At 63.7% G+C, this 17,066-nt stretch overlaps 1 protein-coding gene across 1 annotated transcript in view; it reads left to right on the forward strand.

Annotated features, from left to right (window-relative positions):
- The first annotated feature begins 4,276 nt into the window (after positions 1-4,276).
- The window catches only part of LAMA5 (laminin subunit alpha 5), a 51,270-nt gene continuing 38,480 nt past the window's right edge, over positions 4,277-17,066 (forward strand). Inside the window, exons 1-2 of the mRNA XM_069546790.1 lie at positions 4,277-4,636; positions 8,851-9,003. Coding sequence (XP_069402891.1) covers positions 4,358-4,636; positions 8,851-9,003 — 432 coding nt within the window. The 5' untranslated portion in view covers positions 4,277-4,357. The remainder of the gene's footprint in view (positions 4,637-8,850; positions 9,004-17,066) is intronic.

Raw genomic sequence — 17,066 nt, forward strand, 5'->3', positions numbered from 1 at the left:
CTATGTCAGCAGGGTGGGGGCTCCCCTACACTGAGACACTGAGGCCGCAGGAGGGGATATACAAGCCAAACCCCAGACTCTGGACTCCTGCCTCATCCAGGCTCTCTGCTCACAGACAGCACACTGTCCAGCCTATGGGGGGGTCACAAAGCCTCACATTTCTGAGCATCCTGGATGTGTGTGCCTTCTAGAGAGACAGGCCTGGCCATCTAGGACACCAGTCCGGAAGGAGGTGAGCCGAGTGGGAGAAAGGAGCTTTGGGGAACTTCTGTGTAGAGCCCTGGACCTGGGGGCTGGCCAGCCCAGCCCATGGCACTGGGCACACGTAAGCGTGTCTGGACCCCCTCCAAGGTACAAACTGCCCACCAGGATGCCCAAGGGTCCGGCCTTCAGTGGGCACCCTGGAGACTGTGGCCTGTAGGCTGGGCACAGAGCAGGCAGAGGTGGACCCTCCAGAGCTCCAGGGACAGAATGCTCCTGGAGGAAGGCCCTTGGCTGGGCAGCACGGGGGTCAAAACCATCTGCTCCTCATTGGGGTCAACCCAAAGCCTGGTAGCCTCAGAGGTTTCCCAGAGCCCACGCCCTGGAGGCCTGGGGGAGCCCAAAGGTGGCCAGGCTGGGGTCACAGGCAGGAGACACCAGTCTGTCAGGGGCATCCAGGAACCTGTCCCCGGACCCTCCTCATCCGGGAATGAGGGGACTCCAGCCTGGCCCCACCCTTCTGGTGCCCTTTCAGGTCATCTGGCCTGTCCTCTGCCCTCCCAATGGACTGTGCCAGCCCACAGCCAGGGGAGGGCTCTGGACTGAGCAATGGCCCAGAGGCCAGGGAGCTCTCTCAGCCCCAGACCTGCTGGCTTTATAACCCTTTACAACCTCCTAATGAGGCCTCCCCTCAGCTGGTCTGGGTCCTACCCCGCAGGCCTGGGCTGGACCAGGGCTGCCAGCAGCAGCCAGCAGCAGCCAGCAGCCGCCTTGTCGTCTGCCCCACAGCCAGCCTGGATGGACAGGGTACATGTTTTGGCCAGCTGGGCTCTCCAGAAGGCATCAGGGCAGCCCTGAGGCAGGGAATATTCCAAACCACAGCCTAGCTTCTCCTGAAACCTCTTTCTGCCAAAGGGAGACAAACACTCCCAGCAAGGAGCAGAGAGCTCAGCTTCCTCCTCCCCACGGGACATTGCAGTTTCTCCTCCCCACCAGAGAAGCGGCGTCGGGGTGAGAGCTGGGATCCAGGACAGCGGTCAGGGTCAGGCACAGTCATCTGTTACCAACTATGATGTGATGATGCGGCTGAGTGTAATGAGGGGTGCCCCTCGCAGCTGCTCCTGGGGAGTTATAGTCATGGTTAGGACTCAGCTTGGGGTACGGCGGGTGTGCCCATGTGGCCTGGACTGTGGGCCCCACAGCTTCCCTGCAGATGGGGCTGAGCAGGGTTCCTGGGCATGACATCAAGGTGGGGGGAGCGCAGTCTTGAGGGTGGGCTCCCCTGGCCCAGGCCCCACTGCAGGGGTCTTATCCCAGGGCTTGGTGTGGGGGGGATCGGCTGGACCCCCTACCTGGGTTCAGAAGCACCTCTTTCCCACTTGTGTCCGACCTCCCACAGGTCCCGGGGCTCCAGTTACTATGGGGCTGGGTGGAGGAACTCTGCGTGTGGGGTCCTCCCGTGGGACATGGTCAGAGCCCAGCAGGACAGAGGGGGTCAGGTTGCCTCCACACCCCTTCCCGTGAGCTGCCTCCACACACCACCCACCTCCCAGGACTTGGTGTCCCTCTCCTGTGAACTTGGGACAGAAGGCTAAAGCAGCCTGTTTGGGGTGGGGGGAACTGCATTACGGACCTGTACCCAAAGGTGCCCAATACATCTGGGAGGAGAAAATGAATGCCAGTCCATCTTCTTCTCTCCCTTGCTAACCACATGCTCCTGACTGACCCCTGGGCCTTGGAAACTGACCCTCAGTTTTCCAATTCCTAAGTAGGAAAGGTGGCTGGGTGGCCCAGGAGTCAGAGCAAGACTGAACACCCTCGCTGGGCCAGCTGAAAATGACTTGCTGGAAATGTGCCTCGGGCATCAGGCATGAAGGTGGGCAGAGACGGGCCTCTCTCCCCTGCCCTGCTCCAGCTGGGGCACCTAAGTGGGCACAGGGTGGGGGCCAAGTGGGCACCTCACTCAGCTCCTTCCACCACATTGCCCTCTGCCCACTTCACCAGGCAACGTGCCTCCCCCCTCACCCCCAAGCCCAGGCCACCAGTTGCTCAGGGCAGCTGTCTCCCGGAAGCCGCTAGCCCACGATTAACCCTCCGCATGCTGGCCCGGCTGACTCAGCGCATTCTCAGGCGGCGGCCCCTCCCTCCTGGCTGCTCTGTGCCCTCTGGACAGCGGTGGCCTGGTTGCTGGGAGGTTCAGAGGGCTCCTGCCTCTCACCTCTGTCCCCGGGCCCCTCCATGGGTGTTGAGAAGCTGACATGGGGGGTGGCCTGGCTGGAGGGTTCCCAGCCCCAACCCCCAGGATGCCAGGCCACCAGAGCTAAGGGGGTGCTGGTGCCAGGGCCAGAGCGCACTGCTGTGATGTGTGTTACAGGGGCACCTCTGGGCAGTAGGGAGGGCGGGGCAAGGACAGGTCAAATCCCCCATCTGGAAACCCTGCTACTTCCCAGAGGCAGCGCTTCTCTCAAGGGGTCATAAATTAGCTGGTGAGCTGGCCTGTCAAGGCACTGGGGACTCTGGATTCCTTCCGGTCCACCTGCCCCTCCTCCATCTAGGCCAGGCCCTCTCCAACTCAGAGGGTCTCTGGGGAGGAACCACCTCTTCTCCCCCTCCCCCAGGTGGAGTTATAGAATAGCCTGGGAGCAGAGGGAGATGAGAGAGAAGGGAAAGGAGAGGGAGGGGAGGAGGGAGCCAGCCCACACTGCCTGCCTGTCTCAACTCTGCAGAGAAGCTGCCGTCCAGCCCCTGGGATTCAGGATTTGCAGGAGGCCAGGGACAGCCAGAAAGATGTGACCAGTGGTGTGACCTTCCGGGAACAACTACTGGGGCAGGACCCGCCAGAACCAGCTGGCTGCCACCCCACGCACTTACTCGACTCCCCAGGACTGTCCAAGGGGTCCCACGTGGGACAGACACCCAGCTGGCCTGGCTCATAGACTGGGGACCCTGCCAGCCCAGCAGCTGCGCCAGCCCCATCAGGGCTTCCCTTGAGGCGGATGTGGGCCAGGAGCTGAAGGAGGGGAGGAGACCCACTGGCAGAAGCCACCCGAGCGCAGAAACAGCTGGGACACGATCCTGAGACACAATCCTAAGCTCGGCCTCTCTTCCAGCCCCGTTTCCCCAGTGTCCTTGAGCACCTGCCCTGAGCCTGAAGGTTCCACTAGCAGACAGAGATGGTGGGGTCCACAGTGCCTCGCAGCAAGGAACCCCAGGCACCAGGGTGGGCTCACACTTGGTTCCTCCCTTCACACAGCAGGTGCTCAATGGATGCCCTCCTTTGCAGCCAGTCTTCCCGGCGCCTACGGGGCTCTGAGTATCCTCCCCTCACTGCAGAGGGCCCCACTTCCCCGTTCTAGAGAATTTTTAAACCATAACCTGCGCAGGCAGGAGTCAGATGGGCTTGAATCTGACCTGGCCCCTCGCCAGGGAGCACGGAGTCTCCCTCTGCAGATCGGATTGTCTCCGGGGCCACTGCCCACCGCTCACAGCCCTCAGAGCACCTTCCTGCACACCTGCTGGACGAGTCAGAATGGGGGCCAGCACCGTGCGCAAAACACCGAAAACCCGCCGGCGAGAGGCGGCCAGGATGCGTTGCGCTCCGCGCTTCACATCTCAATCCCAGGGACTCAGCGTTTGGGCTCCCGGGCTGCGGTCACTCGGCTCGCTCTGCCGGTTCTGGGGTCGCGGGTGGGGACGGGCTGGGCCCGGACTGGACCCGAGGCGAGCGGCGCCGAACCCGGGACCCCCGGGGACCCTCGGCCGCCTAGAGGTGCTCGAAGTTAGGGAAACAAAGAGCGGATCCGCTGGACCGAGAGGAGCGGGCCGGCGCGTCCCGGGCCGCGGTGCTGGAGGGCGCAGGGGGCCGCCAGGAACCAGGAGCCACGCCCCGGGGCCGCCTCGGCGTCGCGTTCCCACGGCCAGGCCGAGGTCAGCAGGTGTCTCCCTTCCAGGAGGCCGGCCGGGCCGGGGTCCCAAGGGTTAAGGCGGCCGGCCGCCCCTCCCCCCGGCCTCCCCCGCCCCCTCCCCGGGGCGCGGGGCCGAAGCTCCCGGGCGGGCCGGGGCGGGGCCTGACGTCCGCGGGCGGAGCGAGCCGAGCCCGGCCGGGCGCCGCAGACCCGCCGGGCTCCCGCCTCGCCCGCAGTCCCCGAGCTGGAAGATGGCGAAGCCCGGCGCGCGGCCCCGCGATTCCCGGGGCCCCGCGCCGCTGCTGCTGGCCGGACTGGCGTTGCTGGGCGCGACGCAGGCGCGGGCGCCGGGCGGTGGCTTCAGCCTGCACCCGCCCTACTTCAACCTGGCTGAGGGCGCTCGCATCGCCGCGTCGGCCACCTGCGGCGAGGAGGCCCCTGCGCGCGGTGCCCCGCGCCCCACCGAGGACCTCTACTGCAAGTTGGTGGGGGGCCCCGTGGCCGGCGGGGACCCCAACCAGACCATCCAGGTGAGCGAGGACCTGAGTTCGGGCGGGGGTGGTGGGGACGCCGGCTCGGGGCGAGCACCGGGCTCAGACTCCGAAATTCCAGCCCGACTAGCCGAAGAGCCCAGATACGCACCGCGGCTGCCGCCGCCCGTCCCAACGCCCCAATTCTGCATTTCGGGGGATGGAAGGAACCCCAACTCGGCCCTGCGGGTTCAGCCAGAGAAGTGCGCTTCCCGCTGGGAAGGCGGCACGCAACCGTCCCGGGCACGGCCAGCACCGGTCGAGTTCGGCAGCAGTGACGAGCTGGACGGGAGGGGCTGGTGCCTGGTCCCCGGAGGCCCCGAGTCCCGGGATCCCGGCGAGGGCGGGACTTGGCCTCCGTGGCCGGCTGCCTGTGGGGAGTGGGCCGACCGCGCCGCCTTCCTCTGGGACAGGCTGGAACCTGCTGGTGACGGGATGGGCCAGGGATGGGGGCGAGGGGGCCAGACACAAGGAGTGCTAACTCCGGCTGGAGGGTTGAAGCTCTCCCCCCGGGGTTTCTAGGGAGTCGGTAGGACCCTCGAGGTTGGAGGGGGACAGACCGGGGGTTTTTTAACTGGGGATGAGAGCTCGGAGCTGAGATCAGGGGCACCTCTCTGCCTGGGGGCGGGGTAGGGCCAGCTCCGGAGGTTCCCTGACACTCCATGCTGGGCCCTTCCTCCCATCCCTGCCCTACCTTAGGGAGAGTCTGGGGGCCCCAAGGCTGTTGTAACCTGAGCCTCAGCCTCCAGGGACTTGCTGCCACCTTCCTGGTAGGAGAGACTGGGGGAGGGGAGGAGCCGTGATGGGGGTGATGAATGAGGGAGGTATTGCTGGGGCCCCTTTATAGGGCCTGCCTGCCCATTCCCCTTGCCCCCCCAGTCCCATGGGGGTGGGTAGAAGTGAGAGGGGGGTCCTGGTGGGGCAGTGTTGTCTGGGACAGAGTGTCATCTCCCTTGGGCTCCTGAACACACCTTTCTGGACTCATGCTCTCCTGAAAGCCCTGCCCAGCTGAGGGTGGGGGGGGGTCTCAAGCCCACGTTTCAGGTGGGGAAACTGAGGCCTGTAAAGCCCCAAAGCAGACCAGGATCTGGCTAGGGTGAGCGGGGCCACCTGGACCCCTACCCTGGGCCCTTAGTGTCTTTGGGTGACATCAGAGGGGCCAGGTCAAGAGGAGGAGCTTGTGGGGGACTCCAAAGCTGCCCAGAGGGCCTGGCTAAGTGCCCGCCCCCAGATGCTCAGCTGGGATTCCACAGCTAATCAGCTCAGGCTCCAGGCCACCTCCCCCTGCCCACCTGTGCTGCCTGCCCAGGCCATTGAGGGAGGGCTGCTTATTACCTCCTCACAGTGTTTAAAGGAGCAGCCCAGGAGCTGGTAGCCTATGGCCCAAGGCCCTTTCCTTAGCTGTGTGGCTTCCCCCTATCCCAGTCTTAGGCTTCTCATCTATAAAATGGGTACATCACAAGGGCTGCCTCACCTGAAGCTATGAGCTTGGCCTGCCTGAGGAGCCTGGGAGGCGGTCTGTCACACAGTGACCGCTTGGCAAGTGGCTATGGCCGTGGCGTTGCAGGCAAGGGCCCTGAGCAAAACTTGAGTCCTGCGCTCCCAGTCTAGCAGGTTGGGGCTGAAGCCTCACTTTAAAAGTCTGCAGCGCTCAGCCATGGCAGCCCTGTTTGGAGGCTGCCAGCAAGGCCGGAAACACCAGTGAGCAGCCTCGGTCGAGTCACCGGACCTGCTTCCCCGTCCTCTTAGGGGACGAGGTCTGCTCACCACCCTGGCCTCTTGCTGGGTTGGTGAAGGGCCTTGTCTCCAAGCACCTTCTGGAGCTGAGTGATCAGGCCCACCTCTCCATCCCAAGAGCCCAGTTTTGTGGGTGGGTCAGGAGGGTTGTGTGGTCCACAGCTGCAAGCCAGCAGTTCCTCGGGTCCCCTGGGGGGAATGGGGCAGAAGCTGGCTGGGGGCATGCCACCCAGGGCACAGGATGAGCCCTGCTGTACATCAGGGCGAGGCAGTCCCTGTGGGCAGCTGGGGCAGGCAGAGGGTAACTTGGGGATCTGGCCCTGTGACTTCAGGTGGGCACGTGAGAAATTCTGGGCTGGCCCCAGCACTGCAGGGGAAGTCGGGGGCTCAGCTGCCAGCATGGTGACTCACTGGGAGGGGAAGTCCTTATCACTGCTCCTTGCTTCCTCGTTCCGTTCCCAGCAGGACCCTCTGCAGCGGAGGGGCGGAGGGAATCTTGTTTCCCCACCCCTCCACCCCTGGCTCCATCCACTGTGCGCCCACGTCAGGCGGCCCTGCTGTGGCCTCAACTCTCTGGGTGGACCTGAGCAGACATTTCCATTGTCTCCCTTGACCAAGGCAGTCTTCTTTGGAAGGCCCACCACCCCAGCCAGACGGCCCTACCCACCTCCTCTGAGAGCCCCACCAGGCCCAGACAGCTTGCACACATGTGCTCGGTGTTTCCCATGATCCTTTCTGAGCCCACCCTCTGGGAGCTCTCACAGTCTGGGACCCGGAGCCTGGGTTCCTCCATCTGAGCTGGTGGTACAGCTTGTACAGATGGTGCCCCTCTTTTGGGGCGCAGCCAGATAAATAAATAAAATAAATAGAAAAACAAGGCAGGTGCACCCCACCCCCTCGCCCCCTCTGCCCAGGGAGGCAGTAAATGAAGAATCGCCAACAGCCTCATGCAACAGAATAAATAAAGCAGAGTGGTGGGGGGTGGCAGGTGTCAGGTCAGCTTCTTGGGTGGTCCTACACAATGGGGCCCTGCTAAGGAGTGACAGCTGATCTGGAGATCAGGGTTCCAGGGCCATAGGGAGAGGGTAGAGGGGGGGTCTCCCCAAGCACCCAACACAGGGGGTCCTGCTGCTTGGCGGCTTGGCGCCTGGGCTGCCGCCTCTTGGTCTCACTGTCCTGGGTACACGGTGGAAGCTGTGAACCTGTGTGTCCAGGGGCGGCAGGGGCGCACCTTGCGTGGGTGGAGGCTGGGAGCTCTCAGGCTGCCAGGCCTGGGAGTGGGGACAGGGCATCTCCCACGCTCCCAACTCCTAGGAGGAGGTCTGGCCCCCTGGGAGGCTGGGAGGGGTGGAGTGGCCACATTTCCCAGACGCGGCCTCTCTGGGCCTCAATCAGTGCCAAGTCTCCGAGGGCCGCCTTTGTGTGCGAAGGGAGAGCAGGTCTGGTTTCCTCTGGGCTGGGGGGTTGGGCCTCCGCTGGGCCAGCAGCCAGGGCCCAGCGCTGCCCCCTACCCTAGCCTGGGCTTCCAGCACCTGCTCCTACCCCATGGGGACAGCAGGCCGGGATGGCGCTGGGAGCCCCTGTGTCCCCCGCCAGAGGACAGGGCCCCGGCAGGTGGCTGGACCGTGACAGAAGCAGCTGCCAGGGCCCGCGTGGGATCCATTAATCCTGCAGTGGCTGCAGCAGGTGCCAGCATTACGCCCACTCTTCAGACAGGGCAGTGAGGCTCAGCCGCTGCTAGGATCTGGCCGGGTCCCAGAGCTCGGAAATGGCAGAGCCAGCAGGTCCTGGCCTCGTCTGCCGGCTGCCCACGTGCCTGCCCTCTGGGGCCTCCCCACAGGCTGCCTCCCTGGAGACCCTGCTCCATGGCTTTGGGTGAGAGCCTGGCAGGGAGGTTTGAGGCATGGGCTGGTAGAGGTGGGGAGGGGCACACACTGGGCCTGGGCCTTCTGACTGTAGCCCCACCTTCCTCCCTCTTTAGGTTTCCACTGGGCCCCATCCTGTGCCAGCCCTTCTAAAGCCCCCTGCAGTGGCCAGTTTTGTGGGGGGGAATGACATGTGACTTGCCCCTTAACCAGCCCTTTGCCCTTCAGCTCGAGTTACACTGGCCTTCTTGCTGTTTGCTCCTAGTTTGCTCTTCCTGCCCCAGGGCCTTTGCACAGCCAGCCCTTCTGCCTGGAGCATACCCTCTCCTATGGTGTAGGACTTGGATGCCACCTCCTCAGGGAGGCCTACCATGATTTCCCCACCTGCACTGGGTGCCCCTCCCCGACCCGCTCTCCTGTTTCCTCTATGGCAGGTGTGATCGTCTCTCACATGAGCTGTGTTGGCACCCAATGTGTGTTTGCCAAGTGAAAGAGTGAAAGGCAGACAAGGCTCTGCAGGCTTGGGGTGGGCCCCATGGGCAGGGGTGGGAGTGACCAGAGAGGCAAAAGGTCACAGCACTCCTTGGCCATCTGACCACCTCTCCCCCACAGGGCCAGTACTGCGACATCTGCACGGCTGCCAGCAGCAACAGGGCTCACCCCGTGAGCAATGCCATTGATGGCACGGAGCGCTGGTGGCAGAGCCCACCATTGTCCCGGGGCCTGGAGTACAACGAGGTCAACGTCACCCTGGACCTGGGCCAGGTACAGTCCCTGTTGCATCTGCTGCAGCCCCACCCTGTGTCTCTGGCCGAAGGGCTCCCCTTGGGGCATGGACTGGAAGGCGGGGTCTCCACCTAGAGTGGGCTGGGAGGCTGAGCTGGACTGGGCACGGATGGACTGCTTGTAGCAAGCTCAGCACGGACACAGGCGTGGCAGTGGGCACCTTCTGTTGTTCTCTCAGCATCCTCATGGTTCACAGCAAGGCAGGAGGCCAGATGGGGGGGCTTCCCAGAGGTCACATGGAGAATTAGGGTGAGGGGCACTGGGGGGCTGACACGGAGGTGGGGCTGAAGGCTGTGGGCCCTGTATCCCTGGCCAAGCGCCCTGGTGTTTACTCAGAGGAATTCCTCCACAGGGAGCCAGGCCTGCTGGGGAGTGGGAGGGGCTGCAGGAATGCACAGGCCAGCGGAAGTGGACATTCCTAGGATACCTGTGCTTTGGGGGCCACCCAAGGGTTAGGTCTCCCCCACTCCCAGCCAGGCGGGCAGGAGGGTATCAGGCATTTCCCCCTTTGGTGGATCTGGGCTGGTTCAGGCTCACAGGCTGTGTCCCGCTCTCCACATGACATTGTTAGGTGTCTGGCCTTGGAATCCTGGCTTGGGAAATGGGCCAGCAGTCCCATCGCCTCCTTGGGTGGAGTGGGGCAGGGGTGGCAGGTCGATGAGGCTGAGCCCAGAAGCAGCCAGCTCTGGGCCTGCCTGGGCATCAGGCTCAGGGTTGATCCTGCTTGACCCCATGCTCACCCCTTCCCTGGTCACAGGGACTGGGGAAGGAGCACTGGACCATGAGGCCAGGGGCCTGAGTCCAGGCCGGCTTAGCCAGCATCCTGGTGCGTGACCTGGTGGGTCTCTGCTCCTCACTGGGGCTCCTTCCTGCTGTCACCTTGAGGGCATCCCAGGAGAGGCGGGGACACATCTCCTGGAAGCCTGTCTGGGTGGGAGGCAGGCCCTGCAGGCGGGTTTAGTGGGCAGTGTTGGTTGCCTCCTGCCCTCACCTGGAGGCCTGGTGGGCAGGGGGTAGTGAGGGGAATGGGTTTGAGTCCCAGGAAGTGGCTTGGGAGTTCCAGGGGAATGGAGGGGTGGGGTTAGCTGTTAGGCCCTGGAAGGGGCTCCCTTCCCAGGCCCTGCAGGAGGCCCCTGGGCTGCCAGTGCTGTCTGGCCCAGGTCTGGGGGGCGCCAGGCACACTGCTTTTCAGCTCACTGGGCCTTCACACCTGTGCTCTCATCCCTTCCGCCGGGAGCATGAGAGGGACCTCAGCGACCCTGTGTGCCCCAGGGTGCCCCTGTCTCTGGCACTGCCCTAGAGGGGGTGCCAGGGAGGGAGAGGGGTACATGGACTCTGCCCCTGCCCCGGGGTCAGCAGGGGAGCTTGTGCTGAGCCGCTGGGTCCTTCTTGCCCCTCCTCCTCTGTGGACAAGCCTGGCCAGGCTGGGGCAGGGCAGGGGTGCTCTCTGGGCACGCAGTGATCTGGCCTCCCGAAGCAGGTGGGCACAGTGCCCTCCCGAGGTGTGGTGGGTGGGGGCAAGGGGGAGCTCGGACAGTGCTCACACCACCCAACCCCCGCCCCGTCTTTGTGGCCCCCTGAGCCTCAGTGTCTATCTATGTGAGACAGGGATGCAGAGGCAGGCGGGACATTTGCCCTGCAGACTGGGCCTGCGCTGGGCCAGGGTTTCATTCTATGTGCGTCTTGCCCACCAAGACTCGGTTTCCCCAAATGTTAAAACGACACAAATGGAAAAGCGACCGTTTCCAGCCCTGCTTGGGGGGAGATCGACTCTCCCACCCGCCCACTGCTCTTCCCCTCTCTCTCCCCTATTCCCTCTTTTTGCCACTCTCCCACCCATCCATCTACCCACCCACCCACCAGCCCATCCACCTAACATCCATCTACCCGCCAACCCTTTGCTCTTCTCATGTCCCCACTCCTCCCTTCTTCCTTCTCCTTTTTATGACTTATGGAAGCCCCCATCTTGGTTAAGGGGATGCCAGCCTTGGTTGGGGCGGGGGCAGGGGAGCCTAGGACGTGCCCAGTTGTGTGCTTTGGAGTTGGGTGGAGTGGAAGCACCCAGTGTCCAGCTCCGTGACGAGAGAAAACCCTTTCCTGGGCATGTTCCTGAGCCACGGTGGAGTTCCAGAGATGACTGCCACATTCACCATCTTCCCTTTAGGAAAAGGAGCTTGTTACCTCTTCCTCCCCAATTCATTGCGTGATGACTGGGTCCCTTCGGCATGCCCTGCTCGTGGGGGTTGGGGACAGAGACCAGGCTCCTCATGGGCAGAGGTGCCCACGGGGGTAGGAAATGGGGGCTCTGGAGGATGGAGGGGGCACAGGCTGGAGTGCTGGGGGAAGGCGTTTTGGAGGCGCCCTCACAGCGACCCTGGGATCTACCTCCCCAAGTGCCCCCAGTGTGGTCACGGGAGCAGCTGGCCTGCAGCCAGACTGAGGGTGTCTCGGGCAGGACCCTCCAAGCACACTGGCTGTGCAGGGGGAGAGAGGCCAGTGGGAGGGGCCTGGGGGTTCCCTGGCTTGGGGACTGGGCCTTCCTTTGGGGCGCAGGTCCCCCTGGGGTGGGGCTGGGTCTTCTGTCGGAAGGCAGTGAATGGGCAGTGAGGTTGGGCCCTCCCCCTGTGGCGGCTGCCAGGGGCCTTTGTTCTGGGATGTGAAGCGGATGCCCCAGGAAAGCAGGTGGGGGCAGGGCAGCTGGCCCTGGGCATCAGGAGGACTTCCTGCCCTGGGAGGCCAGGGAGGACCGCTGGCAGCTCCTCTTCCTCCTCACCCCGGGGGTGGGGCTGCGGCTGGTGAGGCCTGGTCCCTGTAGCGTCCGTCTGTCCTGGGGCCTCGAGGAGTCTTCTCCCTGTCCCCTCATCGCCTCTGACCTTCCCCAGGATGGGGCAGGGGTTACTGCACTCTATTCCCCCCATTTTGCAGATGGAGAAAAGGCCCCAGGAGTGAGGGCCTGGCCAAGAAGGGCGTGGAGAGGTCCAGGCCTCCACTCCTGCCCTGCTGACCTTGGCCAGGACCCCAGATCTGAGAGGACAGTCTGTGGGGCTGAGCCTGTGAGATGCAAGCCTGAGAGGGTCTCTGTGGCTGGAGACCGAGGGGCCACTGTCCTGAGTCCCAGTAGTGGCCTGCCTGGGGGTCCTCCAGGGGCCAACGGGTTCTTGCTGTCTCCTTTCTCCCCCTCTTGCCTGCCTCAGGCTCCCTGTTCTGAGCCTCACCTCTGTGTTCCCAGGGGGTCTTAGGGAGCTGGGCAGGGTGAGTAAGGGCTGGTTCTGGGGGGAGTCCCCTCCCTCTCCAGACGCCCCCTGGTGGCCCAGCCGTTGGGGAGGGCCTCTCCCCAGCAACCCCCACCTGTGGGCTCAGCCCTCACTCCTCAGATGCAGAGGCAGGCGAGGAATAGAGGTCCCCTTCCAGCTGTGGGCTCTGTTCTCTGCTTGCGCCCTGGGCGGGATGGCCCTTTGTCCCAGCCCTGAAAGGCCAGGCCTGGAGGGGAGGAGACTGGAGACCAGGTGGACGGGTATAATGGAGGGAGGTCTGGGCTGGCAGTTGGGTGTAGGCGGGGGGGTTGGGTGGGAGGCCAAAAGTGTTGGTTGGGGGACTGACTGTTGGTGAGGGGTCTGCCCTCCCTGAGGAACAGTGGGGAGGCAAGGAGGGCACCAGCTGCCCCCCCACCCCTACCACAGGGGGGTTGGAGCACCAGTGTGGAGGAAAGGCTGGGCCGACTGCCTCGGGCCCTCCTCTGGACGTGGGCTGTGAGCACGTGCCTGGGCCTTGCTGCTCATGAGGGCCCCAGACGTGCTGGCTGCTTTGTGGTCAGGACACCCCATGCAGCTCTACCCTGCCCACCCTGGTCCCGGGCTGTACCCCTCTGAGCTGGTCAGTCCAGGGCTCCCTAGGCAGGCAGCCTGGCCTGCTGGGTTATGAGGTCATGGTCACTGGCCTGGCTGGCCAAGCCCAGCTGGGCTCTCAGCCATGTGGGCAGCGCCCCAGGAGGGTCAGCGGGGTTGCTCAAGGGAAGTGACCGGACGTGTGGCTGAGACCGGCCAGCCTCTGGTTACAGGTGCGGGGGGGTCTGGATCAGACACAGCCCCTTGGGATGGGCTCCCTGGGCGGGGTGAGAGCGTGGGGGTCTGGGACAGCCTCCCCACGGTGAGTCGTCAGGCCAGCAGGGGTCCCTTCTCTCCTTGTGGGAACTGGGAGACCCTGCTCAGCTTGTCCCTTGGCTTGAAGGACGCAGGGCCAGAGGGGCTGCCGGGGGCTGGGACTGGGGGCCATTTGTCCTCCGCCCCTGCTGCCAGTCTCCCCAGCCATCATGGCACGCAGCAACACTCCGGCCTCCTCATACTGAGCTCCCTAGGCTCTTTTCTTCTGTCTGTTTTTAAACAAACGCTGTGGCATTGGCGTTCAGCAACACAGCTCACACTGAAGTCTATAAACTGTTTGGGTGTTGGGGTCCTCTTGGGATAAACTCCACTTCCTATGGCCTGAGGCTGGCCATCTGGCCTGACCCGGGCCAGGCTGCGGGGGGGGTGTGGGACAGAGACAGGAGCTCTGGTGGGGGTGGGGTGGGCCTGAAACCCCTCCCTTCAAGGCAGGGGTCCCAAGATAGCATATGGGTTGGGGGGTGGTGTCTGAACTCCCTCCCAAGCCCAGCTGCATTGAGGTGTTTGCCCTTCATCTGGCTGGTGAGCTCCTATAGAGCTGTCAGATTGCCCAATTGCTGAAAATCCCCCTACTTGCTCCACTCTACACACCGGTGTGTTGGGTACCTGGCCCCACAGAGTCAGGGCTCCTGGGGCCTCTGCCTGCCCACTCTATATTTCCAGGTTTTATTTTTCTTTCCAGCACTGGCTTTTCCACTTCTGGAGTGGCAGCCATGTATGGCCTGTTTTCAGCTCCCCATTGTGTGTTGTGTGGATGGCCATTCTTATTTACCCAGCTGGGGGCCTGAGTTGACATTCCCACTAGGCTACCCCACTCCCCACCTCCCGCTGTGGCGTTTATGTTTATCAAGGTTTCCAGATGGGGTCTCCGGGGAGAGGGCAAACCCGGGGTGCTAGCTCAACTAGATTCAGCACACAGGGCCCTGAGGCCAGTCCAACAGTCTGGGGTGGTGGTCCAGGAGGTCTGGGTGCCCCTGGGAACAAAGTGGGGGCTGGTCCGGACGCCTGGTCTAGGAGGGGCTTCCTGCCCCACCCGGCCCGGCTGGGACCCTGGCCCATCCCTGGGAATCAGCATGGGGCCCTGCTTCCTGTGGGGTCAGGCTGAGTCACAGGCTGCCTGGTGATTCATGCTGGTGGCCCAGCGGGTGGGGGCAGGGTGCTCCCTACCCAGGACAGGGGCACAGGGCCTGGCTTGGGGCAAAGGTGGAGTATGCTGGCCCTGATGACCTTGTGCTTCCAGAGGCTCCAGCATCAGCCCTGTCCTTGGTACATGGGTGCCTGAGCCCAGGAGGCTTCCTGCCTGCTGTCCCCTCCTGCACCCCTGTCCCTCCTGGGGGTCTGCAGCAGCAGCTTCCTCTCTAGCCCTCCCTGTGTCTTCTGACTCCAGCCCATCCCTTGTTTGCCCTCCCCACCCCCCAATCTCTGCCTCTGGTGTGGCTCTGGGTGACCTCTGCTTGCCTGCAGGAACAGGTGGCCTCTTCTCTTTGGAGACTCTCCGAGCCTTCACAACCTTTCTTCAGGTCTTGCACCCTGACCCCTGGCCTCTGACCTCTGCTGTGTTTGTCCCACTACTCCCTGCCCACCCTGGACCATCTAGCCACTGAGGCCTGGGATGCACCCAGGCTCTCCAGGCTCCGCCACCCTCTCTAGGCAGCAGTCACAGGGCAGACCCCCTCCTGGCAAGCCTGGCCCTCCGAGGTCAGGCTGGGTAGGGGGGGCTGTGGCCAAGAGGCGGGTCCGGCTGCTGTCCTGGAGACGTGCCTGCCCCAGAATAGCCAGATTTTTAAAAATAACTCAGGAGGCTTTTGTTTGGCTTTTGCTTTAAAAGACTTTTTTCCTTTTGCGCAGAGCTCTGTAGCAGCAGGAAAGGTCAGGGGAGCTGGCAACTGAGCAGAGTGGAGCGGGTGGGGACGGCATGGGGAGGGCTGTGTCCAGGGAGGCCAGGGGTCTACACTCGCTCCGGGTCATGCCTGGGGCGGCTGTGCGGCTTCCCGAACTAGACTGGGGACAGATGGGCAAGCTGAACATATGCCGTCCCGTCCCTCCAGCCTGCTGTGACAGTGAGACAACCAGGTGGACAGATGGACAGAAGGCAGGGGTCTTCCTTGGAGCGCACCCAGAGGGCTGGGCCTTGCGCGGGGTCGGGGGGGTGGTTAGTTTTCATGCTGCCCCTGTCCTGCCTGATTAGCATCTTCGAGTCAATATTTGTGCAAGTGCTCTCAGCTGGGAAAAATGTGTGCAGCCCGCCGACCTGGGGGAGGGACCAAGCTGGCCACGGAGGGTGCAGCCTGGTGGCCTCGCTCAGGGAAAGGCGGGGGTGGGCCCCACGGGGCTCGGAGCAAGGCTTTAATCTCTCTGGGGGCTTTCTGTGGCAGCCATGCTGCCACCCCCAAAACAGCCTATGTCCAAGTCCAGTGCACACTGAGACCCCCACTCTTGCCGTGTCTCCCTTCCTCACGAAGATCCCTCCTGGCACAGGGGCCGTTTGCGGTCCCCAGGGCTTCCTGGAATGCCTGAGGGGTTGGCCAAGGTGCCTGCCAAGTGTAGGGTCTGTACCCCTAGAGGCTTGAGCCCTTCCCCTGACTGGGCAGGCCCAAGTGGAAGATGACCTCAAGGCCTGGCAATGGGTGAATAGGCCCTCACCCCCCTACACAAGCCCGGGGAAAGGCCTCTCCCTGCAAAAGCCAGGCCTTCCCGGAAGGGCAGGGTTAGGAATGGGCGTGTCTCAGGGTCCTGGGACCTCACAACCCAGGTCCCCTGCCCCACCCCCCACGCCTGGATTCTAGGCGCCTGGTCTCCTGTGGGCTGGGCCCTGAGGGGTCCGTGGTCCCCTCACTGTCCAAGGGGTTACCACAGCAGCTTCAGGCTGATCAGGGGAGGGGGTGACTGTGGGCACTGGGCAGCCCTGGAGGGGACCCCTGCTCTGTCCCTAGGTTTGGGGCCTGGCTGACTGACAGACCAGCTGGTTCCAGAGCAGTGGACACAGGAAGGGGCCTGTTCCCCTGGGCTGGGCAGGGCCTCACTGAGGGGACAGTGAGTGGCCTGAGGTGCGATGTTGCCCTTGAGGCTGGTGAGCAGTTCAGAGCCCACCTGTGAGCAGGTCTGGCATGGGGGTGTGACGGAGGGCCCCGAGGGGTGGGGAGGGCATCGTCCATGGGTGGGGTGCTCACTAGCTGTGTCTCTGCCCTTCATCTAGGGCCTCAGCTCTCCTCGTGTACAGACTGGGCACCGGGCTCTCCACTGGCCCTACCCAGGTCTCCTTGGAGCCCAGACTTTGCCCATAGAGAGCAGCTCAGAAAATGGCGCCTCATCTTTGGCTTTGGGGCAGAGGTGGGGGAGGAGGAGGGGTCATTGGCCCTCTAAGCTGAGGTCTGGGGCATGGGACAGGGGGATATCCAGGCATGCTGACCTCTGGCCCAGAGGAGAGAGAGAGAGGAGTGAGATCAGATCGAGACCCAGGGACGGAACAGTAGAGGTCAGCCTGGGTCACCTGGCGGGACCTTGTGGGGGTCTGGGTGCCTCTGGATGAACAGCCTCCCCTGTCCCCCTGGCCAGGTGCTGCCCTAACAGCTTGGCCCAGCAGAGCTCCAACTGCTGACTCCTGGGTTGGCAGGGTCTCCCTGGCCCAGCTTTGGGAGGGCCTGTTTGTCTGTCTCTCCTCTGAGGCTGCACACAAGCCTGTGCCAGTGGCCTTGTGTCAGTGACAGGCAGAGGCTGGGCCCTGGTGGATCCTCGCTGCCTGCCCCTGTGGCCGGTCAGTGGGTGAGATGGGCAGGTCCTGAGTTGGCTCTGAGGATGATGGGGTCACCAGGATGACTGTGACAGGGGCCCCCATCCTGGGGAGGGGTTCATCGGCCTGTTGTACAAGGAGGCCAGGCTCCT

The sequence above is a fragment of the Ovis canadensis genome, chromosome 13 (assembly GCF_042477335.2).
Source record: "Ovis canadensis isolate MfBH-ARS-UI-01 breed Bighorn chromosome 13, ARS-UI_OviCan_v2, whole genome shotgun sequence".
In the NCBI taxonomy this organism is placed as follows: Eukaryota; Metazoa; Chordata; class Mammalia; order Artiodactyla; family Bovidae; genus Ovis; species Ovis canadensis.